General features: G+C 47.5%; 1 protein-coding gene across 2 annotated transcripts in view; it reads left to right on the top strand.

The window, feature by feature from the left end:
• UVRAG (UV radiation resistance associated) overlaps positions 1 to 14,588 on the top strand; it is a 297,199-nt gene extending 282,611 nt beyond the window's left edge. For both annotated transcript variants that reach the window (XM_028515809.2, XM_028515810.2), the window contains one exon: positions 11,128 to 14,588. In XM_028515809.2, the coding sequence (XP_028371610.1) occupies positions 11,128 to 11,830 (703 nt within the window). In that variant the 3' untranslated portion in view covers positions 11,831 to 14,588. The remainder of the gene's footprint in view (positions 1 to 11,127) is intronic.
• Positions 14,589 to 20,333: the final 5,745 nt, after the last annotated feature.

Below are 20,333 nucleotides of genomic sequence, written 5' to 3'. Positions count from 1 at the left end.
GTCTGTGCCTCCCCCCCCCCCACCGCACCCCCCGAACACACACAGCCTGGTCAATGCCCCTGTCCTTCAAGGCCCCAGTTAAACACAGCCTCTCCTGAGGAGTCCTTCAGGAGACGACTGCCTCCCCTCTCCCTTACAGCATGCAGACTATGTATTGTCTATAAAGCACCGTGGTGTTCTGGTTAGTGATTAACTCTCTGTCTTCTCTACCATCAGTGGCAACTAGTGGGAACTCCTTAACAACATGAGCCTTATTTCATACACCTCTTTATTCCCACAGCCTAGCAGACTGCCAGGCAGTGAGTGGATAGGGATTTCAGTAATGTCTACTGGAATATGTGTACAAGATATAAGTGGTTATATTAAACATCAGTTGGACCGAATAATTTACAAATACTATAGCTGCTTTAGAGTTCAGGGAGCTCACTTTAGATTGGCATGTTTGAGAGCTTAATGAAGGAGGTCGGACTTGAATTTGGCTTTGGAAGATGGGCATACTTAAATGAATGGAGGGAAGGAATTAGCAGAAAAGCCACTTATCTGTCCTGTACTAAGTGTTTTTCAGGAGGGATTCTTTAGCATGCGTTAAGTATCAGCAGATAAGCATCCTTCTAGACCTAAAGCCTTGCTCTCTAAGTTTCAAGAAGGCTGTAGTGATACAGTCTTTGCTCTTCGAAAGCTGACAAGGGTTTGCAGCCTTAGAAATGACCACTGGCTGCTGTGTGTGACCTTAGAGTTAAGCTCAATTTAGATCTATTCCCTGTGGTTCAACTTTGGAGCTGTTAAAGATCATTTTATGTGCTTGTTCAATGATTCTTCTGCTGTGGATAACCGTGTATAATAAGTAATGTCAGGATAGCTAAATCAGATGACTGTTACTCTAAACCAGACACTCTTCCAAAGCACTTTGAATATATTATTTAGTATATTTAATCCTCACAACCACCCTGTGAATTAAGACAACTGAGACAATTAAGACCCATTATTCTCTGTCACTTTATAGTGAGGAAACGGAGACACAGAGAGGTTAAAGTCACTTAACAGGAGACACAGCCGTCAAGCGGAGAGCTAACATTTGAGCCCAGGCTGGACAGTGATAGGCTCCTATTTCAGCTAGTACTCAGTACAGCCTCTTATAATTATGTTAAGATTAAAATGTTTTACACAAGGGATCATTTAGCATCTTATGGTTCCAGAAAAGGAATCCTATTATTATAACCCTCTCCTAGTTTTCTTCATTCCTCGCTGACTGTTTCTTACCTGCAGACTCCTCTTTATCTGCTTCATCAGAAAGAACCAGAGCCCCTTGAAGCTCAGTTCTGGGCCCTCAGTTTGCTCTTCATCCTGAGGTGACAGCCATCATTTTCACAATCACCCACGCTGAGATGAAGCACGAGTGTACATCTTCAGCCTAGATCTCCTTTCTGGCATCACATCTGTATTCAAATTGCCTCCTGGATATTTTCACAGCACATTATTTCTGCCCATTTTTTTTTATCCCATGTTTCAACCTCATCTCTGTTTTCAGCAAAGGAATCGCCATCTATTCTTCATACCAGCCAGGGAGCCAAACACAGTTCTCCCATTCCCTCTCACCCCCATATCCAACCTTGGCAACCCCTGCTGATCTCCCCCAATATGTCCTTATCCGTGTCTGTACATTTCCATTCAGGTCCAAGCCAGAGCCTCTCACCCAAACTAGGGCACAGTCCACGGTGCCGCAGTGTCCACTCTGGGCCGCCTCCAGTCTGCTCTCCAACTCCCGCCAGAGCGTACTTTCCAAAATGCAACTCAGTCAATTATTGAACCTCTCTTTCTCCCCCACCCCACACTAGCCTCAAACACATAGTGACTTAAATAGGGAGGAGAAGTCTAAGCATGGCCTGTGGGCTTCTGCATGGTCCAGACCTCGTTTTCCTCTCCAGCTGTATTTCCTTCCAGGTTCTTCTTCCCTCGGTGACCTTTCGGGTCTTTACGTATTGTCTGTCTGTGACATAGGGTCTTGCCATATGCTGTTCCTTTTGCCTGGAAGATGTGCCAACCCTCTCTTCACCTGGTGAGGAATTCTGCTAGCCCTTCGGATCACGGCCTTTCTGGGTCAGTCCTGTTACAGGCTTTCTTAGCCCAGGTCCTCTCCTGCGTGGCATGTGCCAGAGGCTGTCATTTTACACTTATGTTTGTGATTTTGTTGACAAATGTCTATCCTCTCCCACTATGGTGTAAGCTCCGTAAAAGCAGGAAGCACAGCTTTTTTCTCAGTCATTATTGTGTCCCCATATACAATAGTGTCTAGATACGACTCCCAGGTACAATAATGTCCAGTACGCAGTGCCTTAATGCATAGTACACAATGTTTGAATAAGAAAGCAAATCACTTAATTTGTTAATGTGTTCCATTAACATGCGTACGGTTTTACACTGCACCTCACTTCGCTTCTCAGCAGTTACAGAGGACTGTGTAAGAGAAGCCTCTGAAGACGTCATCCCTGCAGTCCCACAGCCTCCTACTAGGTCATGATACAATGACGGCTAGGGTAGTTCCAGCACTTCTGCGAGTTCTGCTGGAAAATGACAGCAGAGCTGCCCATTTTTCCCGGAAGGTAAACTAAAGACGCATGGCTCGGTCCATGGCGCAGCTCACGGAAACGTGGTGGTGGCTCACCTTCCGCAGTGTTCCTCACGGACTTCGTTCCACCGTTCTGTCATTGGCCTCTGGAATCGGAAGCTTCCCTTAGCTCTCTTTGCAAATCAACTTTTTCAATGCTGAAAGCATTCTCTGACTGAGGTTTTAATTTCCCTATAGAGTTCCTTCTGGGGCTGGGCTCTGTGAGAGTACTATTCCTCTAGTTTCCCTGGCAAAGTTGGGGTTATTTTTTTTTCTAGTTTTTAGCATAAACGCTTTGTTACTCCCATGTCTTAAGTGCTGTCCAGACACTCCAAGGGGTCCCCAGGTATCATCCCTGGCATCTCTTTCTGTGTAAAAAATACTGTTTTACAGTCCTCAGATTGTTTGTTGCCTGACTGTATGTCACTAGATTAATTTGTATAATGATTTCTTGAAGTGAAAGCTAATGGGTGGCATGGTTGACTTGACTACCGTCCTGGGACTGCTCTGTCTTCGGAAGGTTATTTTCTGTTCCCTCATCCCAAGAAGCTCAGCCTTGACACTGAGCTGGCTTCCAGACGGGCCTCCTGGCTGTGGGCACCTCTCGGCCTCAGTCTCCGGCTTGTCCTGGGGTCCCTCTTTTCACACTGGGCCCCATTGCCCAGGGCCACAGAGGCCTGATGGCCAGGCCCTCATGTTGATTAGTCTGGGGAAGTGGGTTTCTTCAGCCCGCTTGTTGTATCCTTTGCCTGTGGAACTTTGTCTTTCTGTCAGTGCTTGGTTTAAAGAAAATCTAAAGGCCCCCTTGTTCATTTATACCTTTTTAAACTCTCTGTTTTTATTTAGTCAGACTTTGGCAGGAAACCTTTCAAGCTGAGCCCAGGGGAAAAGTGACCATTGGCACGGATTTCAGCCAGTGCTTTTGGCCCAAGATTATTTCTATTTTTATTTTGTTTCTTGTTTTTGTTAGCATCCAGGGCAAAGATTAAGCACTTTCACTTATCTGGTAATGGCAAAAGGTCTTTAGGTGGCTTGCCTGTGGCCAGGGACTGCTGCTTACAACTGCTCACCCCCAGCTGTCCCCGGGGAGACGAGGCCGAGCCGGCAAAGGCGGCCTTCCCAGGGAGGCTCTGTGCTTCTCGATCTGAGCGAGAGAGAGAAAAAGATAAATCCTAACCTTTGCTGGATTTTGAAAAAGGATAGTAGCCTAATTTATGGAGGTTGTTTTTTGAAAAAACTAACTTTATGTCATAATTTCTTAGCTGCCAAAAGACGTAATTCTACCTCAGCTTTGCCTTGGCAATCTGCTCCTGGCACTCTGTGCAGCCCTGTCGTTGCTCTGCATTATTTAAGCAGTAATCTTTAAGAAGGTGAGAAACTATTATTGCTTTTTAGCACAGTTGACATGATATTGGCGCAGAGCAGCACCTAGAGCTTCAAACATTCCTGATGGCGGTAAACCAATCCAAACACCTCCGTGTAGCGGCCTCGCTGCCATGAGGTCATCGCTTGCTGCAGGGGGAGAAAGAAGAAGATCAAATGTTGTTTAAAAGGATTTTTTTTTCTTTTTAAGCATTCTTATTCCACAGAATTGTAGCTGTAGATCTTGGCTAGGATCCAGACAATCAAGATTTAGCATTTTGACCAGCTGTGATCTAGTAATGTTCCTCGGAGGAAACGCTTTGTAGGAGGGGAGGCAGATCGGAGACCGGGAACTGCACTCTTTCCTGCACTTGACAGTGTGGGCCCTGGCTGCAGGCAGATGCAACCAGCGCAAGCAACTCCAAAAGAGAACAGGAAAGGTATTTTCAGAAAGCTGAAAGTTTGCCCCAGCTTCAGGAACTTCCTTGATGTTAGTAAGTTTTTATTTTTCCTGTATTTTATTTTCCCCTAAGTCTCCACATTTATATCATTTCATTTCAGAATGTAGTTCTGTTCAAAATTGATGCTTAAACTACGTCAGCATTCCTGTTAGCAGTGTAACAAGTCTTCGGAAGTCCAAATAGCCACACAAACTTAATATAATTAGGAAGAGAAGGAAAAGATACCAAGCCACTTGACCTGAAAACTACTGTGATTCTCATTCTTCCCTCAAACAGAAATAGAGATCAGATGTAGGTGTTTCGCTGGCAAGGCCTAGGGATTGGGAGAGACAGGGAAACTAGTGTGTGTTTGTTTAGTCAGACTACCTTCGTTAAATTACCTCTGTGCCTCAGTTTCTTTGTTGCGAAATGAAGATGGTGTTCATATCAACAATAATTTATAGAGAGGCGAGGATTAAATGAGACATGTATAAAATTGTTAACAGAATGCCTTCTTACACCATAGTACTTCATAAATGTTAGTTGCTATTGTTTTATTATTGACAATTTATGGAGCACCTACTCATTGTACTAAGAATTTTACTTGTATGTCTCATTTAATCCTGAGAATTAACAGCTACTAGGTGGATAATCCCACCTTACAGAAGAGGAAACACAGGTTCAGAGTGGTGATGTGCTCACTGGTGTCTGTGTTTTATAATGGTGGAGTTGCATGTGCAGTTATTACATACAGGAGATGTGGAAATGAGAGCCCATTTTGGACCAGTGCTTTCTTGCCTCGTTTTCTCTCTCCCAATCCCTTTTCTGTAAAAGGAGGCTATAGCTTCAGGCAATAAAACCAGCAAAAACAGAAAGAGGAGAAAGTTGTGGGGTTGAGGAGGGTGGAGTGGAGTGAATTGTGTTCCGTCGTCTCCAGGTCGGCTTCACGGCTGGGTGTTTGTACGACGGTCACGAAAGCCCTGAACACGGCTCTCCTCGTACGTGCTGGGGTGGTGGAGAAACTCTGCCTCCCGCAGAAACTCTCCCCCAAAGTAAATTCATACAGAAAAAATGATGCATCAGGGGTTTGGGGACAATTGGAATGCACTGCAGAGGATTCTGGGAAGTTCTTACAGTCCCTAAACATTTGGTAGATCATGTAAACAGAGGCAGTTTGAGCATTTTTACTTTATTCCAAGCCTTCCCCACCCCAGATCCTCAAGAAAAAAAGAAAAAACCAGAATGAAGTTTCACATTGGGCAGAATAAATCTTTTGATTGATTTAGTACTTTTTCTCCAAAACTTTTACACAAGCCTTAATTCATGCAGAAGTGGAGAGGGTGTGGGTGGAAAGAGTTCTGTATGTCCCTGCTTTAAACAGTGTTCTGGGTAAGGGAACACCGTAGAAGGAAGGAAGGAGATGTAGCTTCTAGTTTTTCCTCTGCCACCTGTACCCTGTGTTCCTGCCCAAGACATTAATGTCGTTGAGCCTCAGTTACCCCTTCTGCAAGATGAGGACAATGCTTATGGAATCTGAAGCCCACGGAAGGTGACAATAATGGCCACAACCACAGCTACAGCTACTGCTGCCGTCAGCATATATGCCAGGCGTTCTGCCAGGATTTGAAGCGCATTGTTTTATTTACTCCTCAACACAGCCCAGCCATCTGTTTTACAAAGGAGAAACTGGAGCACAGAGAAGATACGTGACTGCCTGCAGTCACAGAGCTAGTAAGTGGCGAGTCCGCCCCTAAGTCATAGCTCCAACTAGAAGCATGGTGGCGGCAGAGCTGAGGGTGGAATCCAGGTCTCCATGTGTCCTTTCTCCTCACCGCCCCTCTCTCCAGATACAGCTGAAGGGATAACAAAAGGTAACCACCTGTAATAAATGACGGCTCATGGAATGAGAAAGAAATTAATCACCTTAATTTGCAGAAATCAGAGAAGATTTGATCCGAAGAAGCCAAATTTAAACCAGACTGTTCTCCTTGACCGCGGAACTCCAGACCACTTGGCTTCCCCCTCATCATGCTATTGTTTGTGACCCTGGAGTATCCATTTTTACTTGTAGCAAAAGGTTTATTATTAAGTAATTAAACAGGCTCGATGTGGTTCAGTTATTCAACTGCCTGTGCTGTGTTTCAATAAACCATGGCCTAGTAAATTTGCAATCACGGTATCTTTGGGTTGTTGTTTTTAAATAAATTCCTTTTAATTGCAGCATTAAACCCCAGATGTCATGTTTCCAGGTTTCCATTTTGGACCTTAGCCAAGCTGGAAGAGACATCCACTCAAGGCAAATGGCTCTGAGGAGAAGGTGTTCAGTGAGCTGAGGGCTCAGTTCAGTTGCTTAGGCCTTGGGCTCAGGGCCGCCAAGTCTCCGGCCCAGGGCTGGGGCGGAAGACGGGGCCCAGCCCCCACGTTTCCCGCTGCGCCCACTCCTCCGCAGACACCCACATGGACTCTGGTTGTTTCTGAGAGTACAGATACCCTATAAGTTACTCATCACAACTTAAATGACATACTGATTTCATTTGATAAGTAAATTGTCAACAGCCTTTAAAAACTGGTCATATAGTTAGGAAATCTGTGCCTTTCACCCTCGTCTTCCATCTAGATGAAGTCATCGTGAAGCCGGCCTGTGATCAGACAGAAGGGGTTGTGAAACCCTCTGGGCCTTTTTTTTTTTTTATCTATTGTTTGCCTTTTTAACTTCTACTTTTTACCTTTTTAGGCAATAGTAGAGAAAAAACGCTCCTTTTTGTATGTAAGAACTTAGCTTCTACTGAAATATGAAATGCAAGTTTCTCCTGGAAACCTTACATTAACCATGAAAATCAAATTTTATTAAAAATCGGTGTTGTGTTTTTATACAGAGATGCTCACAGCAGTTTCTTAATAGTAAAATTTTAGAACTATCCCAAATCTACAAAACTAAGGGAATGTTTAAGCAAATTATGGTATTCTAGTCAATGGAGCAACAATTTAGAATTGTTTACCAGGAGGCTTTAATAACATCCAACAGCAGAGCACAGAGCTGTGTGTGCGTGCGTGTGTATCACAAACACACACTTGGTTTGTTTGATCTTTTAAACACACAAAAAATCAAAGTCTGGAAGGAAAATATCCCCAATGAATAGCGGTCATTTGATGGGTAATAGCCTTGTGAGTGGTTTTTATTTTTCATATGGTTTATATTTTCAAGTTTTCCAGAGAAAATTATTACAATAATTAAAAATGCATCTGTGTTTGTATGTATTTTAAGGTAATCATTCAACACTTCAGCTGTTTGGAGCTCAGCTATCTTAAAAAGCTGGAACATTGCTAAGATCCTGGAAGCAATAAAAAATTAATTCTGAGCATCCAAAACTAATGTTATAAAACTCATACTAAAGCATATTATGCCCAGGACATCTGCTGGCCTATCACTCAGGTCTTAGTTACTCTTACTTTGCACACAATTCTTAGGATGTCTACTTTACAGGAGCACAGAATAGAAGCAAACTTTAAAAAAAGAGAAGCCACCCCAGCCCCCCAACCAATGTGGCTCAGTCGTTTGGGCGTTGTTCTGCAAAATAAAGCGTTGCCAGTTCGATTCCCGGTCAGGGCGCATGCATGGATTGTGGGTTGAGTCCTGGTTGGGATGCATGCAAGAGGCAGCCAATAGATGTTTCTCTTTTGTATCCATGTTTTTCTCCCTCTTCCTCCCTCCATTTCCCTCTCTCTAAAAATAAATAAATCTAAGAGAGAGAGAAGCCCCTGCAGACAAGAGTGTTGACACAGCCACACTGACCTTGACTGTGAGAGAGAACACTGAAAAGCTTAAGCACAGACTTAACTCTCAGACTCGTGTCCTATGAAACACAGCACCAAACACCCTGTAGTCTCTCTACTGGGTCATAGTTTAGTAATACATGTCCACAGTGGTGGCCCAAAGTCATGAAAATACCTTTTCTGCTCAGCTGACTCTTTCTGAGCTGTAAGAAAGACTATAGTAACAATCTTTGGCAGGTTTCATTGCACGTGGATAAGAATGGGGGAAAGACAAAACATGGTGATTAGAGGGTGAACACCAGACACCCAGGCTTCTTTATTGCCTGTGCATCGTAACTCGGTTCCTTACCATCCTTAAAAGGGAGCATTTCACTGTTACAGGAGTTCTCCAAATTGTATCTCAAGTTCTCATCACCTGGGTTCTCATAAACATACTAATGAACTAAAGAAGAATGCCACCAAATCAGGATGTCAGAAGATACCAAAATCTCTGAAAAGCCTAAGAATCCATCCTTTGAAACCGGAGCAGTGCCCCCAAGCTCAGATGCAGTCGGGCAAGCTCCATGCAAAAGCCTGTACAAGAGCACGCGGCTGAAGTCTGGCATGTCAGCGGTGCCCAGCAAATGTCGAATTTGAGTGTGATTTTCCCCAAATGGGATGCGACGCACTGCATGGGCCCTTGAGTCAGACCAAGTCTAGTTCAGATGTGGGCTCTGCAACCTTAAACCACAGGACCCATGCACCTGCCAGCCTTTCCCACAGGTTGGTTGTGAGGGTTCAGCATTAGTGATGCTCGGGAACGCGGTAGTTCCCGCCGGTTGTAGTTACAGGGAGGGTTGTCACACTTTATTACTTTTCTGCTGTGCAGAGCTGAGGAGAGCTTTCAGGGAGTTTCAGACTCACAGAGAACTACACAAACCCCTCTCCTGTGTGTCATAAGCTCTGCTTGTTATGCCCTGGCTGGTTTCTCACGCTGTCTTTTATCAGCCCAGTGGAGAAGCAGAGCCGGATGGGGTGGGCAGAGGGGAGGTGATGGCGGCAGAGAAGGCTTCGTGTCATTCACCCCTCACAGCCAGGAGTGGTTAAGCACCTGGCGTCGAGTCGCATCCCAGCACTGTCACTGTCACTGTCCCGGGCTGGTCCACCTGGTGCTTCCTGCCCCTCCTCGGCCGGGGTGGAAACTGCCCAGGATAGACTCTGTGAGTAGTGCTGATGCTCTGTTTTGGTTTGATTAGCTGGGCCCCCTGCAGAATCATTTAGGGAGGGACACCGTCAGCAAGTGGTAGAGTGAAAACAACAAGGCTCACAAAAATGTGTGGCATACCCAATTACCATGAGTTTTGACAACATACTAACTGAAAACCCAGATTAGGGCTAGCAGATTTTGCTCTGCTTTGTTTTGCTTCTCTTGAGAACCAAAAACAGTAATTTACTGGTCTGCTTGCCTGGTTCTGTGCACCCCACTGACCACCCCTAATTATGAAATCTCTCCTGGCACCCAACACTTACAGCTGAGCGTGCTTGCCTGACAGGCCCACAGATTAGAAGACTTGTGGTTGCCTTTTCTCATGAAGAATAACCCTTGCTTAGGTCTCTGAGACCTCAGGGATAATCCCACATCAGAAAAAACCTGTGAGGAGAGGGTGCAGGGGTCTGGCTTAAGAGCTTGTGGCTGTGGACACAGGTAAAGGAACCTGGATCCTTCCTGCTTTTTCTGGACACATCACAGCTGTGATTTGAAAGTGCATTATTTCGGTAATTTTGGGTGCCTTCCTCCAACAAGACTGGAAGCCCCTCGGAGGCGGAGGCGGGGCCCGCTCTGCCTTGCACTGGTTTCCCCTCCCCAGGCCTGGCCCCTGCAGTAGCTGTTTGTGCTCAGGGCTAGCTTCCAGTAGAGCCCCTGCGCAGGCCCAGTGGTTGCCCTTTTGCAACCGTGTTTCTTCCCCTGAAGAAACACTTGTGTCTCTACCGCCCTCTGTCTCTGGACCTAGTCTGGCCGCACGGTTCTGTTGCAGCTGGCTAGCTCCGTCCCAGTGCAGCGTCAGAGGTCGCGATGAGTACTGCATGGACGGTGGTACTGGCACGGCACAAAACGTGACGGTTACCTCCAGGGCTTGGGTGCTCTCTTTTCATTAACATGTTGTTGGCATTTCAGACTTAAGAGTAATGCATACTCTGCTTTCTTGACAGGGTTTTTGTGACAACCAAGTGAAATGATGTATATGAAACTACTTTAGAAACTAAAATTTGTATTGCTTAATAATGATTATTATTGCTGGCCCAAAGTATCTTCCTGAGAAGTGCCTCAAGTTTGAAAGAAAGCACTGAAAACCACACTTACAAAATGTGCGTGACTAGCTTGGTAAAGGAGAAGTCATTGCCCAAATCAGTTTTTCTTTAAAAGTGTCCTTGACCCTCTCTCCATCAGTTCTCTCTCGTCCCAGGTGATTAGGGTTTGGGTGTTGGAAACGCCGCCAGTCATCACGTCAGGAGTCATGAGTTTCAGCCGGGCCTTGCTGCAGCCTCACCAAGGGGTCATGGGCAAGTCATTTAACTCCTCTCCCACGTAGGGGTTCCTGCTGTATTAAGATAAAGTAAATGGAATGTGATAACTAAGAATATGGATAGTCTTTCAGATTATATAAAGTTTTTCCAGATCCAGTCCCTCCAGTTACTCCAGCTCTGCCTCGTGTGACACGGTCTCCATCCCCATTCCTACCCTGGGCATTCTGTCTTGCATGCTTCCTGAGGGAGCTCGCAAAGTCGGACTCAGAATGCTTTTGGGGTTGTTTTGTCCATTCGGACACTACAACCGTAGTAAGATTGATTATTGTCAATTTTTATTATCTCAGGTCCTAAACATGCTATTTCCTGTGTCTGGATCCAGAAGGCTTAAACTGAGTTCTAAAGATGAAAGTTAACTTCTCATTTTTGTTTGTCTTCTAGCGACAGACATCACACCTCCAGTGCAATCCCTGTCCCAAAGAGACAAAGCTCCATATTTGGGGGTGCAGATGCAGGCTTCTCTGGGGGCATCCCATCACCGGACAAAGGACACCGAAAACGGGCCAGCTCAGAGAACGAGAGACTGCAGTACAGAACCCCTCCCCCCAGCTACAACTCAGCGTTGGCCCAGCCTGTGCCCGCCATCCCCTCCCTGGGAGAATCTGAGAGAAAGACAACGTCCCTGTCCTCCTCCTTGGATACCTCCTTGGACTTCTCCAAAGAAAACCAGAAAAAAGGGGTAGATTTGGGTGACAGCTTAAATGAAGGCCACGTGGGTGGAAAGACTAGCCAAGAACAAGGAGAAGCCCTCTCTGGGCATCCAGCCACAGTAAATGGCTCTCTCCTGCCCAGCGAGCAGGCCGGCTCTGCCAGTGTGCAGCTGCCGGGGGAGTTCCACCCAGTCTCGGACGCTGAGCTCTGCTGTGCCGTGGAGCAAGCGGAAGAGATCATCGGGATGGAAGCCACAGGGTTCACCTCGAGTGACCAGCTGGAGGCATTTAACTGCATCCCGGTGGACAGTGCTGTGGCGGTGGAGTGCGACGAACAAGTTCTGGGAGAATTTGAAGAGTTCTCCCGAAGGATCTATGCACTGAATGAAAACGTGTCCAGCTTCCGCCGGCCACGCAGGAGTTCTGACAAGTGAGGTGAGCAGGCAGACCGTAGGACCAGGACAGGGTCACTGCCTGAAAGGAGGATAAAGCTGCACTGGTTACCCTTGGTAATAATTATGGCATAAAATAAATATTAATGGAGGATATTCCTCAGAAAAACAGACTTTGTGAATCTAGGAGGGACTCGAGATCATGTGTATCCATGGGCCAGACAAGTTAGATTTTGCTTGCAAGATGTGCTTTTCAGGCCTGACGATTGTTTTAAAGCAAAAGTCGCTCTAGCTCGAGTCACCTTCGAGGTATTTGTCTGCTTTTTTATTTACACTTCTATGTTATCCTCAGAGGGAAGATGATAATATATAAATAATATAATGAACTCAACTTTAGTTTCTCAAGCATTTGCCCTCACTGCAGTTTATAAGACTTTGGGAAAAGTGAATATTTAGAAAAAGGTTTCTACCATTTACTGAAGGATCTCTGGCCATCCATTCGGCTGATGAATAAGAAGCACAACAGTCTCCTGAGACCCAGGCCCACCTGCCCCCAGGCCCCACCAGCAACCTGTAGCCCCCACTGTTGCCCCATCTCACAGTGGGTGGGTCGTGCACCCTGAAACCCGAGGACGTCGGATTCAGTGGTTCTTTAATGAAGTAGCTCTGACCTTCCACCTCTTTCAGTCAGCTACACCCCTTGACATCGCCCTCAAATTACATGAAAAAACCCTCACTTCTGGTGGATCCCAGGGAACCCTCCAGGACCCCAAGGTTGCAATAGTCAGATGGCATCCAATGCCCTTTGAGGGCCCAAGTTTTTACATGGGCACATGTTGGCATCAAAACTAGGCATGCTTTCTGGCAATGCACTCACCAGACAAAAACCCCTATATGTAAATCCAAGTTAATTTAATTTATTAAATTTCAGTTGGAAAGGAAGACACTGTGTGTGATGAAATACCTGCAGAGTTGGGCTGTCCGGCATGCAGAGTGTGTGGCAGCGGAGGCAGCTGGACTGAGACTGGATGAGGCGTGGAGCGCTGTAGGGGTGTGTGCACGATTGCACACATGTTCATTACGTGTTTGAAGTCCGGATGGCGTTCCGGAGAGCCAATTTCATTTGCTATTGCTTTATATTTTATATGCCCAAGGACATCGCCTCAGGGTTGCAAGCTCTTTAAGGAAAATTTATCCATATATATCTATGTATTGTATAGAAGAATAAAAATTGTGTGTACTTCACTTGATCTGATTTTTCTTTCAGCTTTGAATTCCTCTTGAAATCACATCTCCATGTGCTGCTGCATCATGACAGGACCAGCCCAAACAAACCTCTGGGCTGTGTCCCAGCCAACATTGCTGACTTCATTTGAATGCACATATTGTTAGAGCAGCACAAGCCCCTTCACAGGTGCGTGCTGCAGTAGCTCATCGCCCTGCATAACATCTTACCTCGTAGGTCTCATAATCATTTTCGTATTTTGCCCAGGCACTCCTGGGCTCAAGTTTAATTTATAGCAACATTTGAAGTGGAATAGTTTATGTTGTTATTTCCCATGTAAAGAGAACTCACAGAATCGCTGCGTGACGGGATAGGTCCAGCCTGCGAGCAGTGAAAAGCTTTAACTTGGTCTGACGAGATCCATAAAAATTCCACGTAAAAGGTGGGACTACTCCAAAGCCGGAGCAGAAGCCGTCTGCGCGGGCACGGATGGTGTCTCCGCAGTGTGCTGTCGTTCACACAGGTCAGAGGGGGCGTGGGGGGGCACACGCTAGGTCCGGGATGCACGTCAGGCTGATCTGGGGGGTCCACCAATGAAATAGTATCTGCCTCCCCCCAGAAAAGGCGTTTGAAGGACTGTGTGAGTACCGAACAGTGGGGGGTAAATTGCCTGTGATTGTGGTTTCCCAAGACGTGGGAGTGGACTTGACACTTCATGCCAAACTCAAAGTCAAGGTGTATTCAAGCTGCAGGCCCTCCAGCCTGGCTCCGGGCGACACCGAGCAAAGGTACCCATTCAGAGCACCTATGGTTAGTGTTTGTCTCAGGTTCCACATGGCCAGATGGAGCTCCAGGGTCCACAGCCTTTCACCCCCCCAACACGGAGCCCTGCCATGAATGCGATGAGATTGCTCACAACTGATCAGTGGTTACCAACACATTTGCCCGGTCGGCAGTGTCCAGTGACGCTATGCCTCTAAACATCACTTAGGTGTGGGTTCACTGAGTTTGGGTTTTGTGTTTTCACTGAATATTTTTGATGTCTGCAGTTTCTGCCATGACCCGGGTAGAACCTCCAGTATTACATGTCTCCAGAAATAACTGTTCAGTGTTTTCCAAAGCTGCAGAATTAGTTTTGCCTCTGTTTAAAGTGGCCGTGGCCATGGCCGAAATATGGGGTGAGTTATTCTCTCCTACTGATCTTTTAATTCATCTTGTAAGTCACTGAAAATATTCAAATTTGCTTTGAGGATATAAAACGAAATGAAAGCTCAGTACTATTCTCTCTGAACAACTAAGAACCCCTTCAGCTTCCATGCAGCGGAGACACTTTCGACAGCCAGCAAATGTTATCAGATGAATATTTGATTGTGTTTTCTCTCTCCACTTCCTCTTACCCACTTTAGAAATTCCAGAGATTATTTTCCCCCCTCAGAATATTAGTTTTGGAAGATTGCATCCAGCTATATTTTTTTAGCAGTCCTAATGGTGCCCATTTATCCTGACCTAACCGGTTATTTAAATAATTTTTTAAACCACCACCAATAATAAATGGCATGTGAAACTGATCTGTTGGTAATTGGAGGAAAACTCAGCATCTGTATTTATAAAATAAAATTGATTAGTATTTATTTTGAGAGTAAAAGTGTATGTTATTTCCCTGCTATATTTGAGTCCTGTCTTCTTCATTGTTTTGAATTTCATATTGAAGCTGAGTTAAGTATGAAAACCTTGTTCTCAGTCAGCCAGCCAGCCATGCCACATTTACTGAACTAGCTCACTCTCATGAGCGCACACGCTCGCGCGCTCTCTCTCTCTCTCTCTCTCTCTCTCTCTCTCTCTCTCTGGCTGAACAAGGTTAATACAAAGATTAATAATTCTTGACCTCTGCTGCAGTCTCCAGTGGAAGGGGAGGAGATAGGTATATTAACATTACAATTCAGTGTGATTAATTATATGATGAAGGGATATATAGCCATCCTATGGAATGCGGAGAAAGCTGTCCCGACTCAAGGATCCGGAAAGGTTCATGGAGGGCAGTGCAGGTAAAGGCTATGGAAGATTTCACATTATGGACCGAGGGAACTCCATGGCAAAGGCCCAGAGAAACTGAATTGCAGGCCAACAGGAAGGACTTCGGTGCCACATCAAGAGATTTGGTTGCATGCAGTGGGCAATTCCTGGGTGCTCTCTCCAGGCTTTAAAGCGGAAAAGTAACTTGGTTAGATATGAATAATGACTAGCAGCCACGCCAAGGCTGGACTGTAGTGATTATTGTTTGAGCGCATTTAATCTTTCCTTTTTGTTTACGAAAAAAAATCTGTGTCTGAAAAGGGGGTACATCCTTGCGTCCCTAACATTTTCAGGGCAAACACTGAATAATAACAAACTGGGTTTTTACCGTGTGGTACGAACAGTGCAACCAGCATCTACTCTTCAGAAGCCTCGTTCTAAAGGCCCCAGCTCAGCTACCTGGAAGCAATGACTTGGGTCGTGCCATTGTTCTTTGAAGAACCCCCATTTTTTCATCAGTAGAAACTTGGAGACGATTCTGCCCTTGCCGTCCTGTTTGCATGGGGCCTTGCCATCTTGTTGGCTCCATTCAGGTCTGTGGGGGCCACTGCATAGGGACAGAGGGTCCCTGAGACTTGCTGCCACCATTACTTTTTCCAGCGCTTGGGCATAGCCACCAACTCTACCTAAACCCCGCTCCCAGGGTCGGGCAGTGTTAGAGAAGCGTTTCTGAGAAAGCACTGATTGCTCCCTATGGGCACCGTGCACACTGGGGGAGTCAGTCCTTCAACACAGATGTCTTGCATCATGTGTATCAGGCTTGGGTGGGGCAGCTGAAATACAGATGCTCGTTCTGTTCACACCGAAAGTGTGCCGGGGCTGAAACTTTAAAAAACTAAGTTCTCAACAAATGACAAGTGTTTCAAGGTGTTTGGTGGGTGGCCTGGACACTGGAGACACAGCCAAGAATCCTAATTAGCTTAATTTTCACGTTTCCTAACACCTGGCACATGACCTTATCTTGGCCCGCCTAGTCCAGAGACACCCCTGACACAGCTCCCGGCGGCCGAGCTGCGTGCTGAGTTGGTGTCCAGAGCTCTTGAAGTAGATAGAAGCTTTCTTTTTCTTTTTTTTACTCTTAGCGCATCTAATTACAGTTTTGTAGGTAGACAGCTCAGCCTTGTGGATTTTAAATGAATAAAAAATACATGTCTATAAAATAATTTCACGCTTTTTAGAGGCTGGCAGTGTCAGCAATCCAGAAAAAGGACCGTCGTGAATCATGATGAAAATGAAAACTCCAGCCAGTTGTTTCGTGGCTGTGGCCAGCCAAGCCCGGCACAGGGCTCCCGGCGGAGGGCGGCATGCTCGGAGGAGCCCTTGGGTTTTGAACAAAGCGCAGCTCTAACGAGCTCCTCTTAGTGCCCGGGACGTCACATACAGCCATTTCCGAAGGAATGGAGGTGGGAGCGGACAGAATTAGCGGCAACCTGACTGCGAGAGGCCACCCGCACAGCCCGAAGGAAGCAGCCTGGGCAGCGTGAGTGAGGAGCCCAGCCCTGCTGCTCCCTGGCTGTGCGACCCGGGCAAGTGCTGGACCTCCCTGAGCCGTGGGCTCCTCCTCGGCCTGGGCTCAGAGTTTCCCAGGTCCTGGACAGAGGCCCCGCTTGCTCTGAGGCTCAATTCTTCACCACCTGACTCAGCCTGGCAGGAAAGGCGAGGGCCCTCCGCTGTTGTGAAACTCCGGAAGAGCCCACTCAACAACCGCTGCTCTGGGCAGGGTTCTGTACGCACTGCTGCACCGCCGTCTGCTCCGATCCTTGACACGGGTTTAGCAATAATCAGCAAAACTTACTAAAGAGCAGCTTTAAAAGCCCGGATTCAGCTTGAATGTGACTTCCTGAGGATAGTCCTCCCTCATTGGAAAAAGGATAAGTTAATTGTAGTTCAATAGGAAATGCACTAAATATTTTAAGGTAGTATATTATTCAAAATGGTTAGAATAAGTTTTGATGCTTTAAGGGATAAGCTTGTCTCTCAAAAATTACTTGTAAAATCTTTTGGTTTTCTAGTTAGCTTTTAGGGAACAGTTTATTCTTCAAAAAACCCAGCATCTCTTTGTATTCCCACAAATGTCTTGCTGTGTGGGTCACGGCCTGGCCACACTTTGTGATGTGAGGAGACCCCCAGGCTACCTCACATGCAGAAAGCATGTGCCCTTTTGCTCATGCCACCGAGGTCTCTGCAGTCTCCCTGGCCTGGCCTTTGGCTCCCAGAAGCCTGTTGCTCACCTTGACTTCTCAGCCCTGACCATGCCCGGACCTTCGGGCCTACACGGTAGACACTCTCGAAGTTGGGGCGAGTTGCTGAAGGAGGCAGAGCATGGACCCAAGGGGGTTGTACCCCCACTGTCTGCATCTTGGCTCCCTGAGAGCTCTGTGAGGGCCCAGCGTGCCAAGAGTTGGCGTTGAAATCATGCAGCCTTTAGAGGCAGAGCAGTGGGAGGGTCCAGAGAGACTGGAGCTGGGTCTGGTAAACAGTAGAGAGAAGTGCATGTTTGTCACAGACTCCCAGTGAACATCCCGGGTGGTAAACCCCGTGCTGCAGGCTGGGCCTCGGTGGCCCTCCCCTGCCCTGCAGACATCCACACTGGGGTGCCTGCTTTCTCTCTGCGGTGCCACAGCGACCCCTCAAATGGACTGTGTTTTCCTGCCCCAAAGTGGTGCCTTATGTGAGAGCATTTATGCCGAGGGTACCCTGGGAGGACGTGAGCAACATGTCACCATCGCCACTCTCAGGGGGCCTGCAGGAGGCCCCTGAGGAAGTGTTCTGCAAGATTCTGCAAATTCTGAGACCACAGTGGGGCCAGACCAGGCCCTGACCTCTCCTCGAGTCTTCTTCCACACCCCAAGGCTGTGAAGGCCCCGTCGCCTACTCCCTCCCTGAGCATCCCGCCAGCTGCAGGCAGTCCACCTCACCCAGCGGCTTCTCACTAAGAAGGAGCAAATCAAGAGGACATTCCTGCCCAGGAAGTAGAACAGCTGGGCAGCTCATGAGCATCACATAGGGAGAGGTACTGCAGCTTTCCAGAGGGGTGGGGGGATGCATATTCACAACTGTCAGAAATGTGATGTCAAAAGAAAAAAAAAAAAAGCCCTTGCTGGTGTGGTTCACAAGATTGAGTACTGGCCTTCGAACCAAAAGGTCACGGGTTCAGTTCCCAGTCAGGGCACATGCCTGGATTGCAGGCCAGGTCCCTGGTAGGGGGCATGTGAGGCAACTGATCAATGTATCTCTCACACATCAATGTTTCTTGTCTCTCTAAAATGAATAAATTTTTTTTTTAAAGTGCAGGAGGTCTGTGACTCACAGACATACAATACAGAGGAAGCCAGAAGGGCGGGGGGAGCTTCTTTGAGGACTCACCTTAGCTGTGTCTAACAACAGGTAGGTCAAGGGGATTCCGTGGAGGCAGGACTGCCCGCCAGAATAAAAAGCCGGGATTCCGTGGAGGCAGGACTGCCCGCCAGAATAAAAAGCCGGAGAAGAGGAATCGGCAAGGACCTACGTGTGGTCACTCATTGAGCAACTGGATACTGACTGTGTCTGGCATGCACAGCACAGCGTGAGGAGTCGAGGGGACTGTGGGCAGGGAGAGTGGATGGTGAGGAAGTGGAGACGGCGAGTGGAGACAGCTCTTGCAAGAAGTTTACCTGCTAAGGAGATGGAGAAAAGTAGGGTGGAAACTGGAGGGGCATGTGAGGCGGGGCATTTTCATGTAGATGCTAATGGAAGGAGCCAGCAACAGGGAGAAAGTGAAGGTTCCCAGAAGAAATTTCCAGTAATAAAAGGAGCAAGGCCTCAGAGAGAGTGTGAGGGGTGGGCAAGAGGGGAGACCCAGGTATGGTGAGGGCGTGACCTGGGTCAGAGGAGAGCAGGACTGGATGGAGCGGTCTGTGTAGGGTGGGAGGCACGGGTGCTCCTGCCAAGGCCCTGGTGGGAGAGGGCCTGGGGTGGGGGCCTGGTGAGAGTGACCGTGCGGGCACAGGCCAGGGCTGAAGGGGTACCGTGGGGGTGGCGGGAGCTTCTCGGGCCTTTTGAAGGAGACTCCTGAGGTTTAGAGGAGTGGGCTGGCTGGCTGGCTGGCTGTCCAGGGGTTCACGGTGGCTGGGGTGCCACCTGGAGAGCAATCACTTCCTCCCCCAGCTCCCTTCAGCCACCTCTTAGCCCCCAACCCATTCTGCACCCTGCAAACACAGTGACCTGTCCTGAACGCAGCTGCAACCCTCCAGGGGCTATTCAGTAAAAGATCGAACGTCGGCTCACCTCTGCCGCCTGCACTGCACACACTAGTGAGCCAAGTGGTTGAGGAGCAGAAGTCTCCCTCACAGAAGTATTCCCAGGGAAGAGATTCAGAAGGGACAGTAGAGTTAGACTGTCACATCCTTGCACCTTCTGTGAAGTCGTGTCCCTAAGACAATGATCACTGACGGCTGCTGGTGTCCAAAAAGACAGCAAACCAGGCATTTTATGCATCCAGATGGAAGAACACGGCACCTATGAAGCATTCTGGCAAATGTTTCGCCCTAAAGATGATCACACCTCCATCCGTGGCGTCCGATACAACAGACCCGAGCTCTGTGTGACCAGGGAGCGCTTGACAAGCGGCTTGGCCACGTTAGTATGTGTGTACATCTAAAACACACATGACTCTCAGAGACTTACTGCACAAACAGGGTGTAAACAACTTACTAATTTTCATATTGATTACACATTGGAATGTTAATATTTTGGATATGTTGAATGAAGTAAAATGTAAAATAAATTTAAAATTATGAATGTCATCAGTTTCTTTTTACTTCTTAAAATGTGACTCCTGGGACATTTTAAATTACATGTGTGGCTGGCATCTGCGCTCACTTCACGCCGCACTTTCCACCAGCCCTTCGGGCGCCCTCTCTGGGTCCCCGTCTGTCGCCTCCAGGAGGCTGCCAGCCCCAGCGGCAGGCGCCCTGTTTCAAGGCGCAGCCAGAGTCCGCAGGATGGTGTCCGTGTGCTGAGTGCCCTTTTCACAGAGGAAGCACTCGAGGCCCAGAGAACTCAGTGTCACAGCTAAGTGGCCCAGAGGAGTGAGTTCACAGAGCTGGAATGTGACAGCGCTAGGACATGAAACCAGAACCTTTGAGTCACGCTCATTCCATCCGAACAGCAGGCACTCTTCCCCACCCCGCCTCCCCCTGCCCTGCCGCCCCCGACACCTTGGTCTGTTCACCCATTTAGCATTGCTTGGGCACCCCCTGTTGGTCT

The sequence above is a fragment of the Phyllostomus discolor genome, chromosome 6 (genome assembly GCF_004126475.2).
Source record: "Phyllostomus discolor isolate MPI-MPIP mPhyDis1 chromosome 6, mPhyDis1.pri.v3, whole genome shotgun sequence".
NCBI classification, from domain to species: domain Eukaryota; kingdom Metazoa; phylum Chordata; class Mammalia; order Chiroptera; family Phyllostomidae; genus Phyllostomus; species Phyllostomus discolor.
Note: the sequence above shows the minus strand (reverse complement) of the source record. Positions and strands in the feature narration are given on the sequence as shown.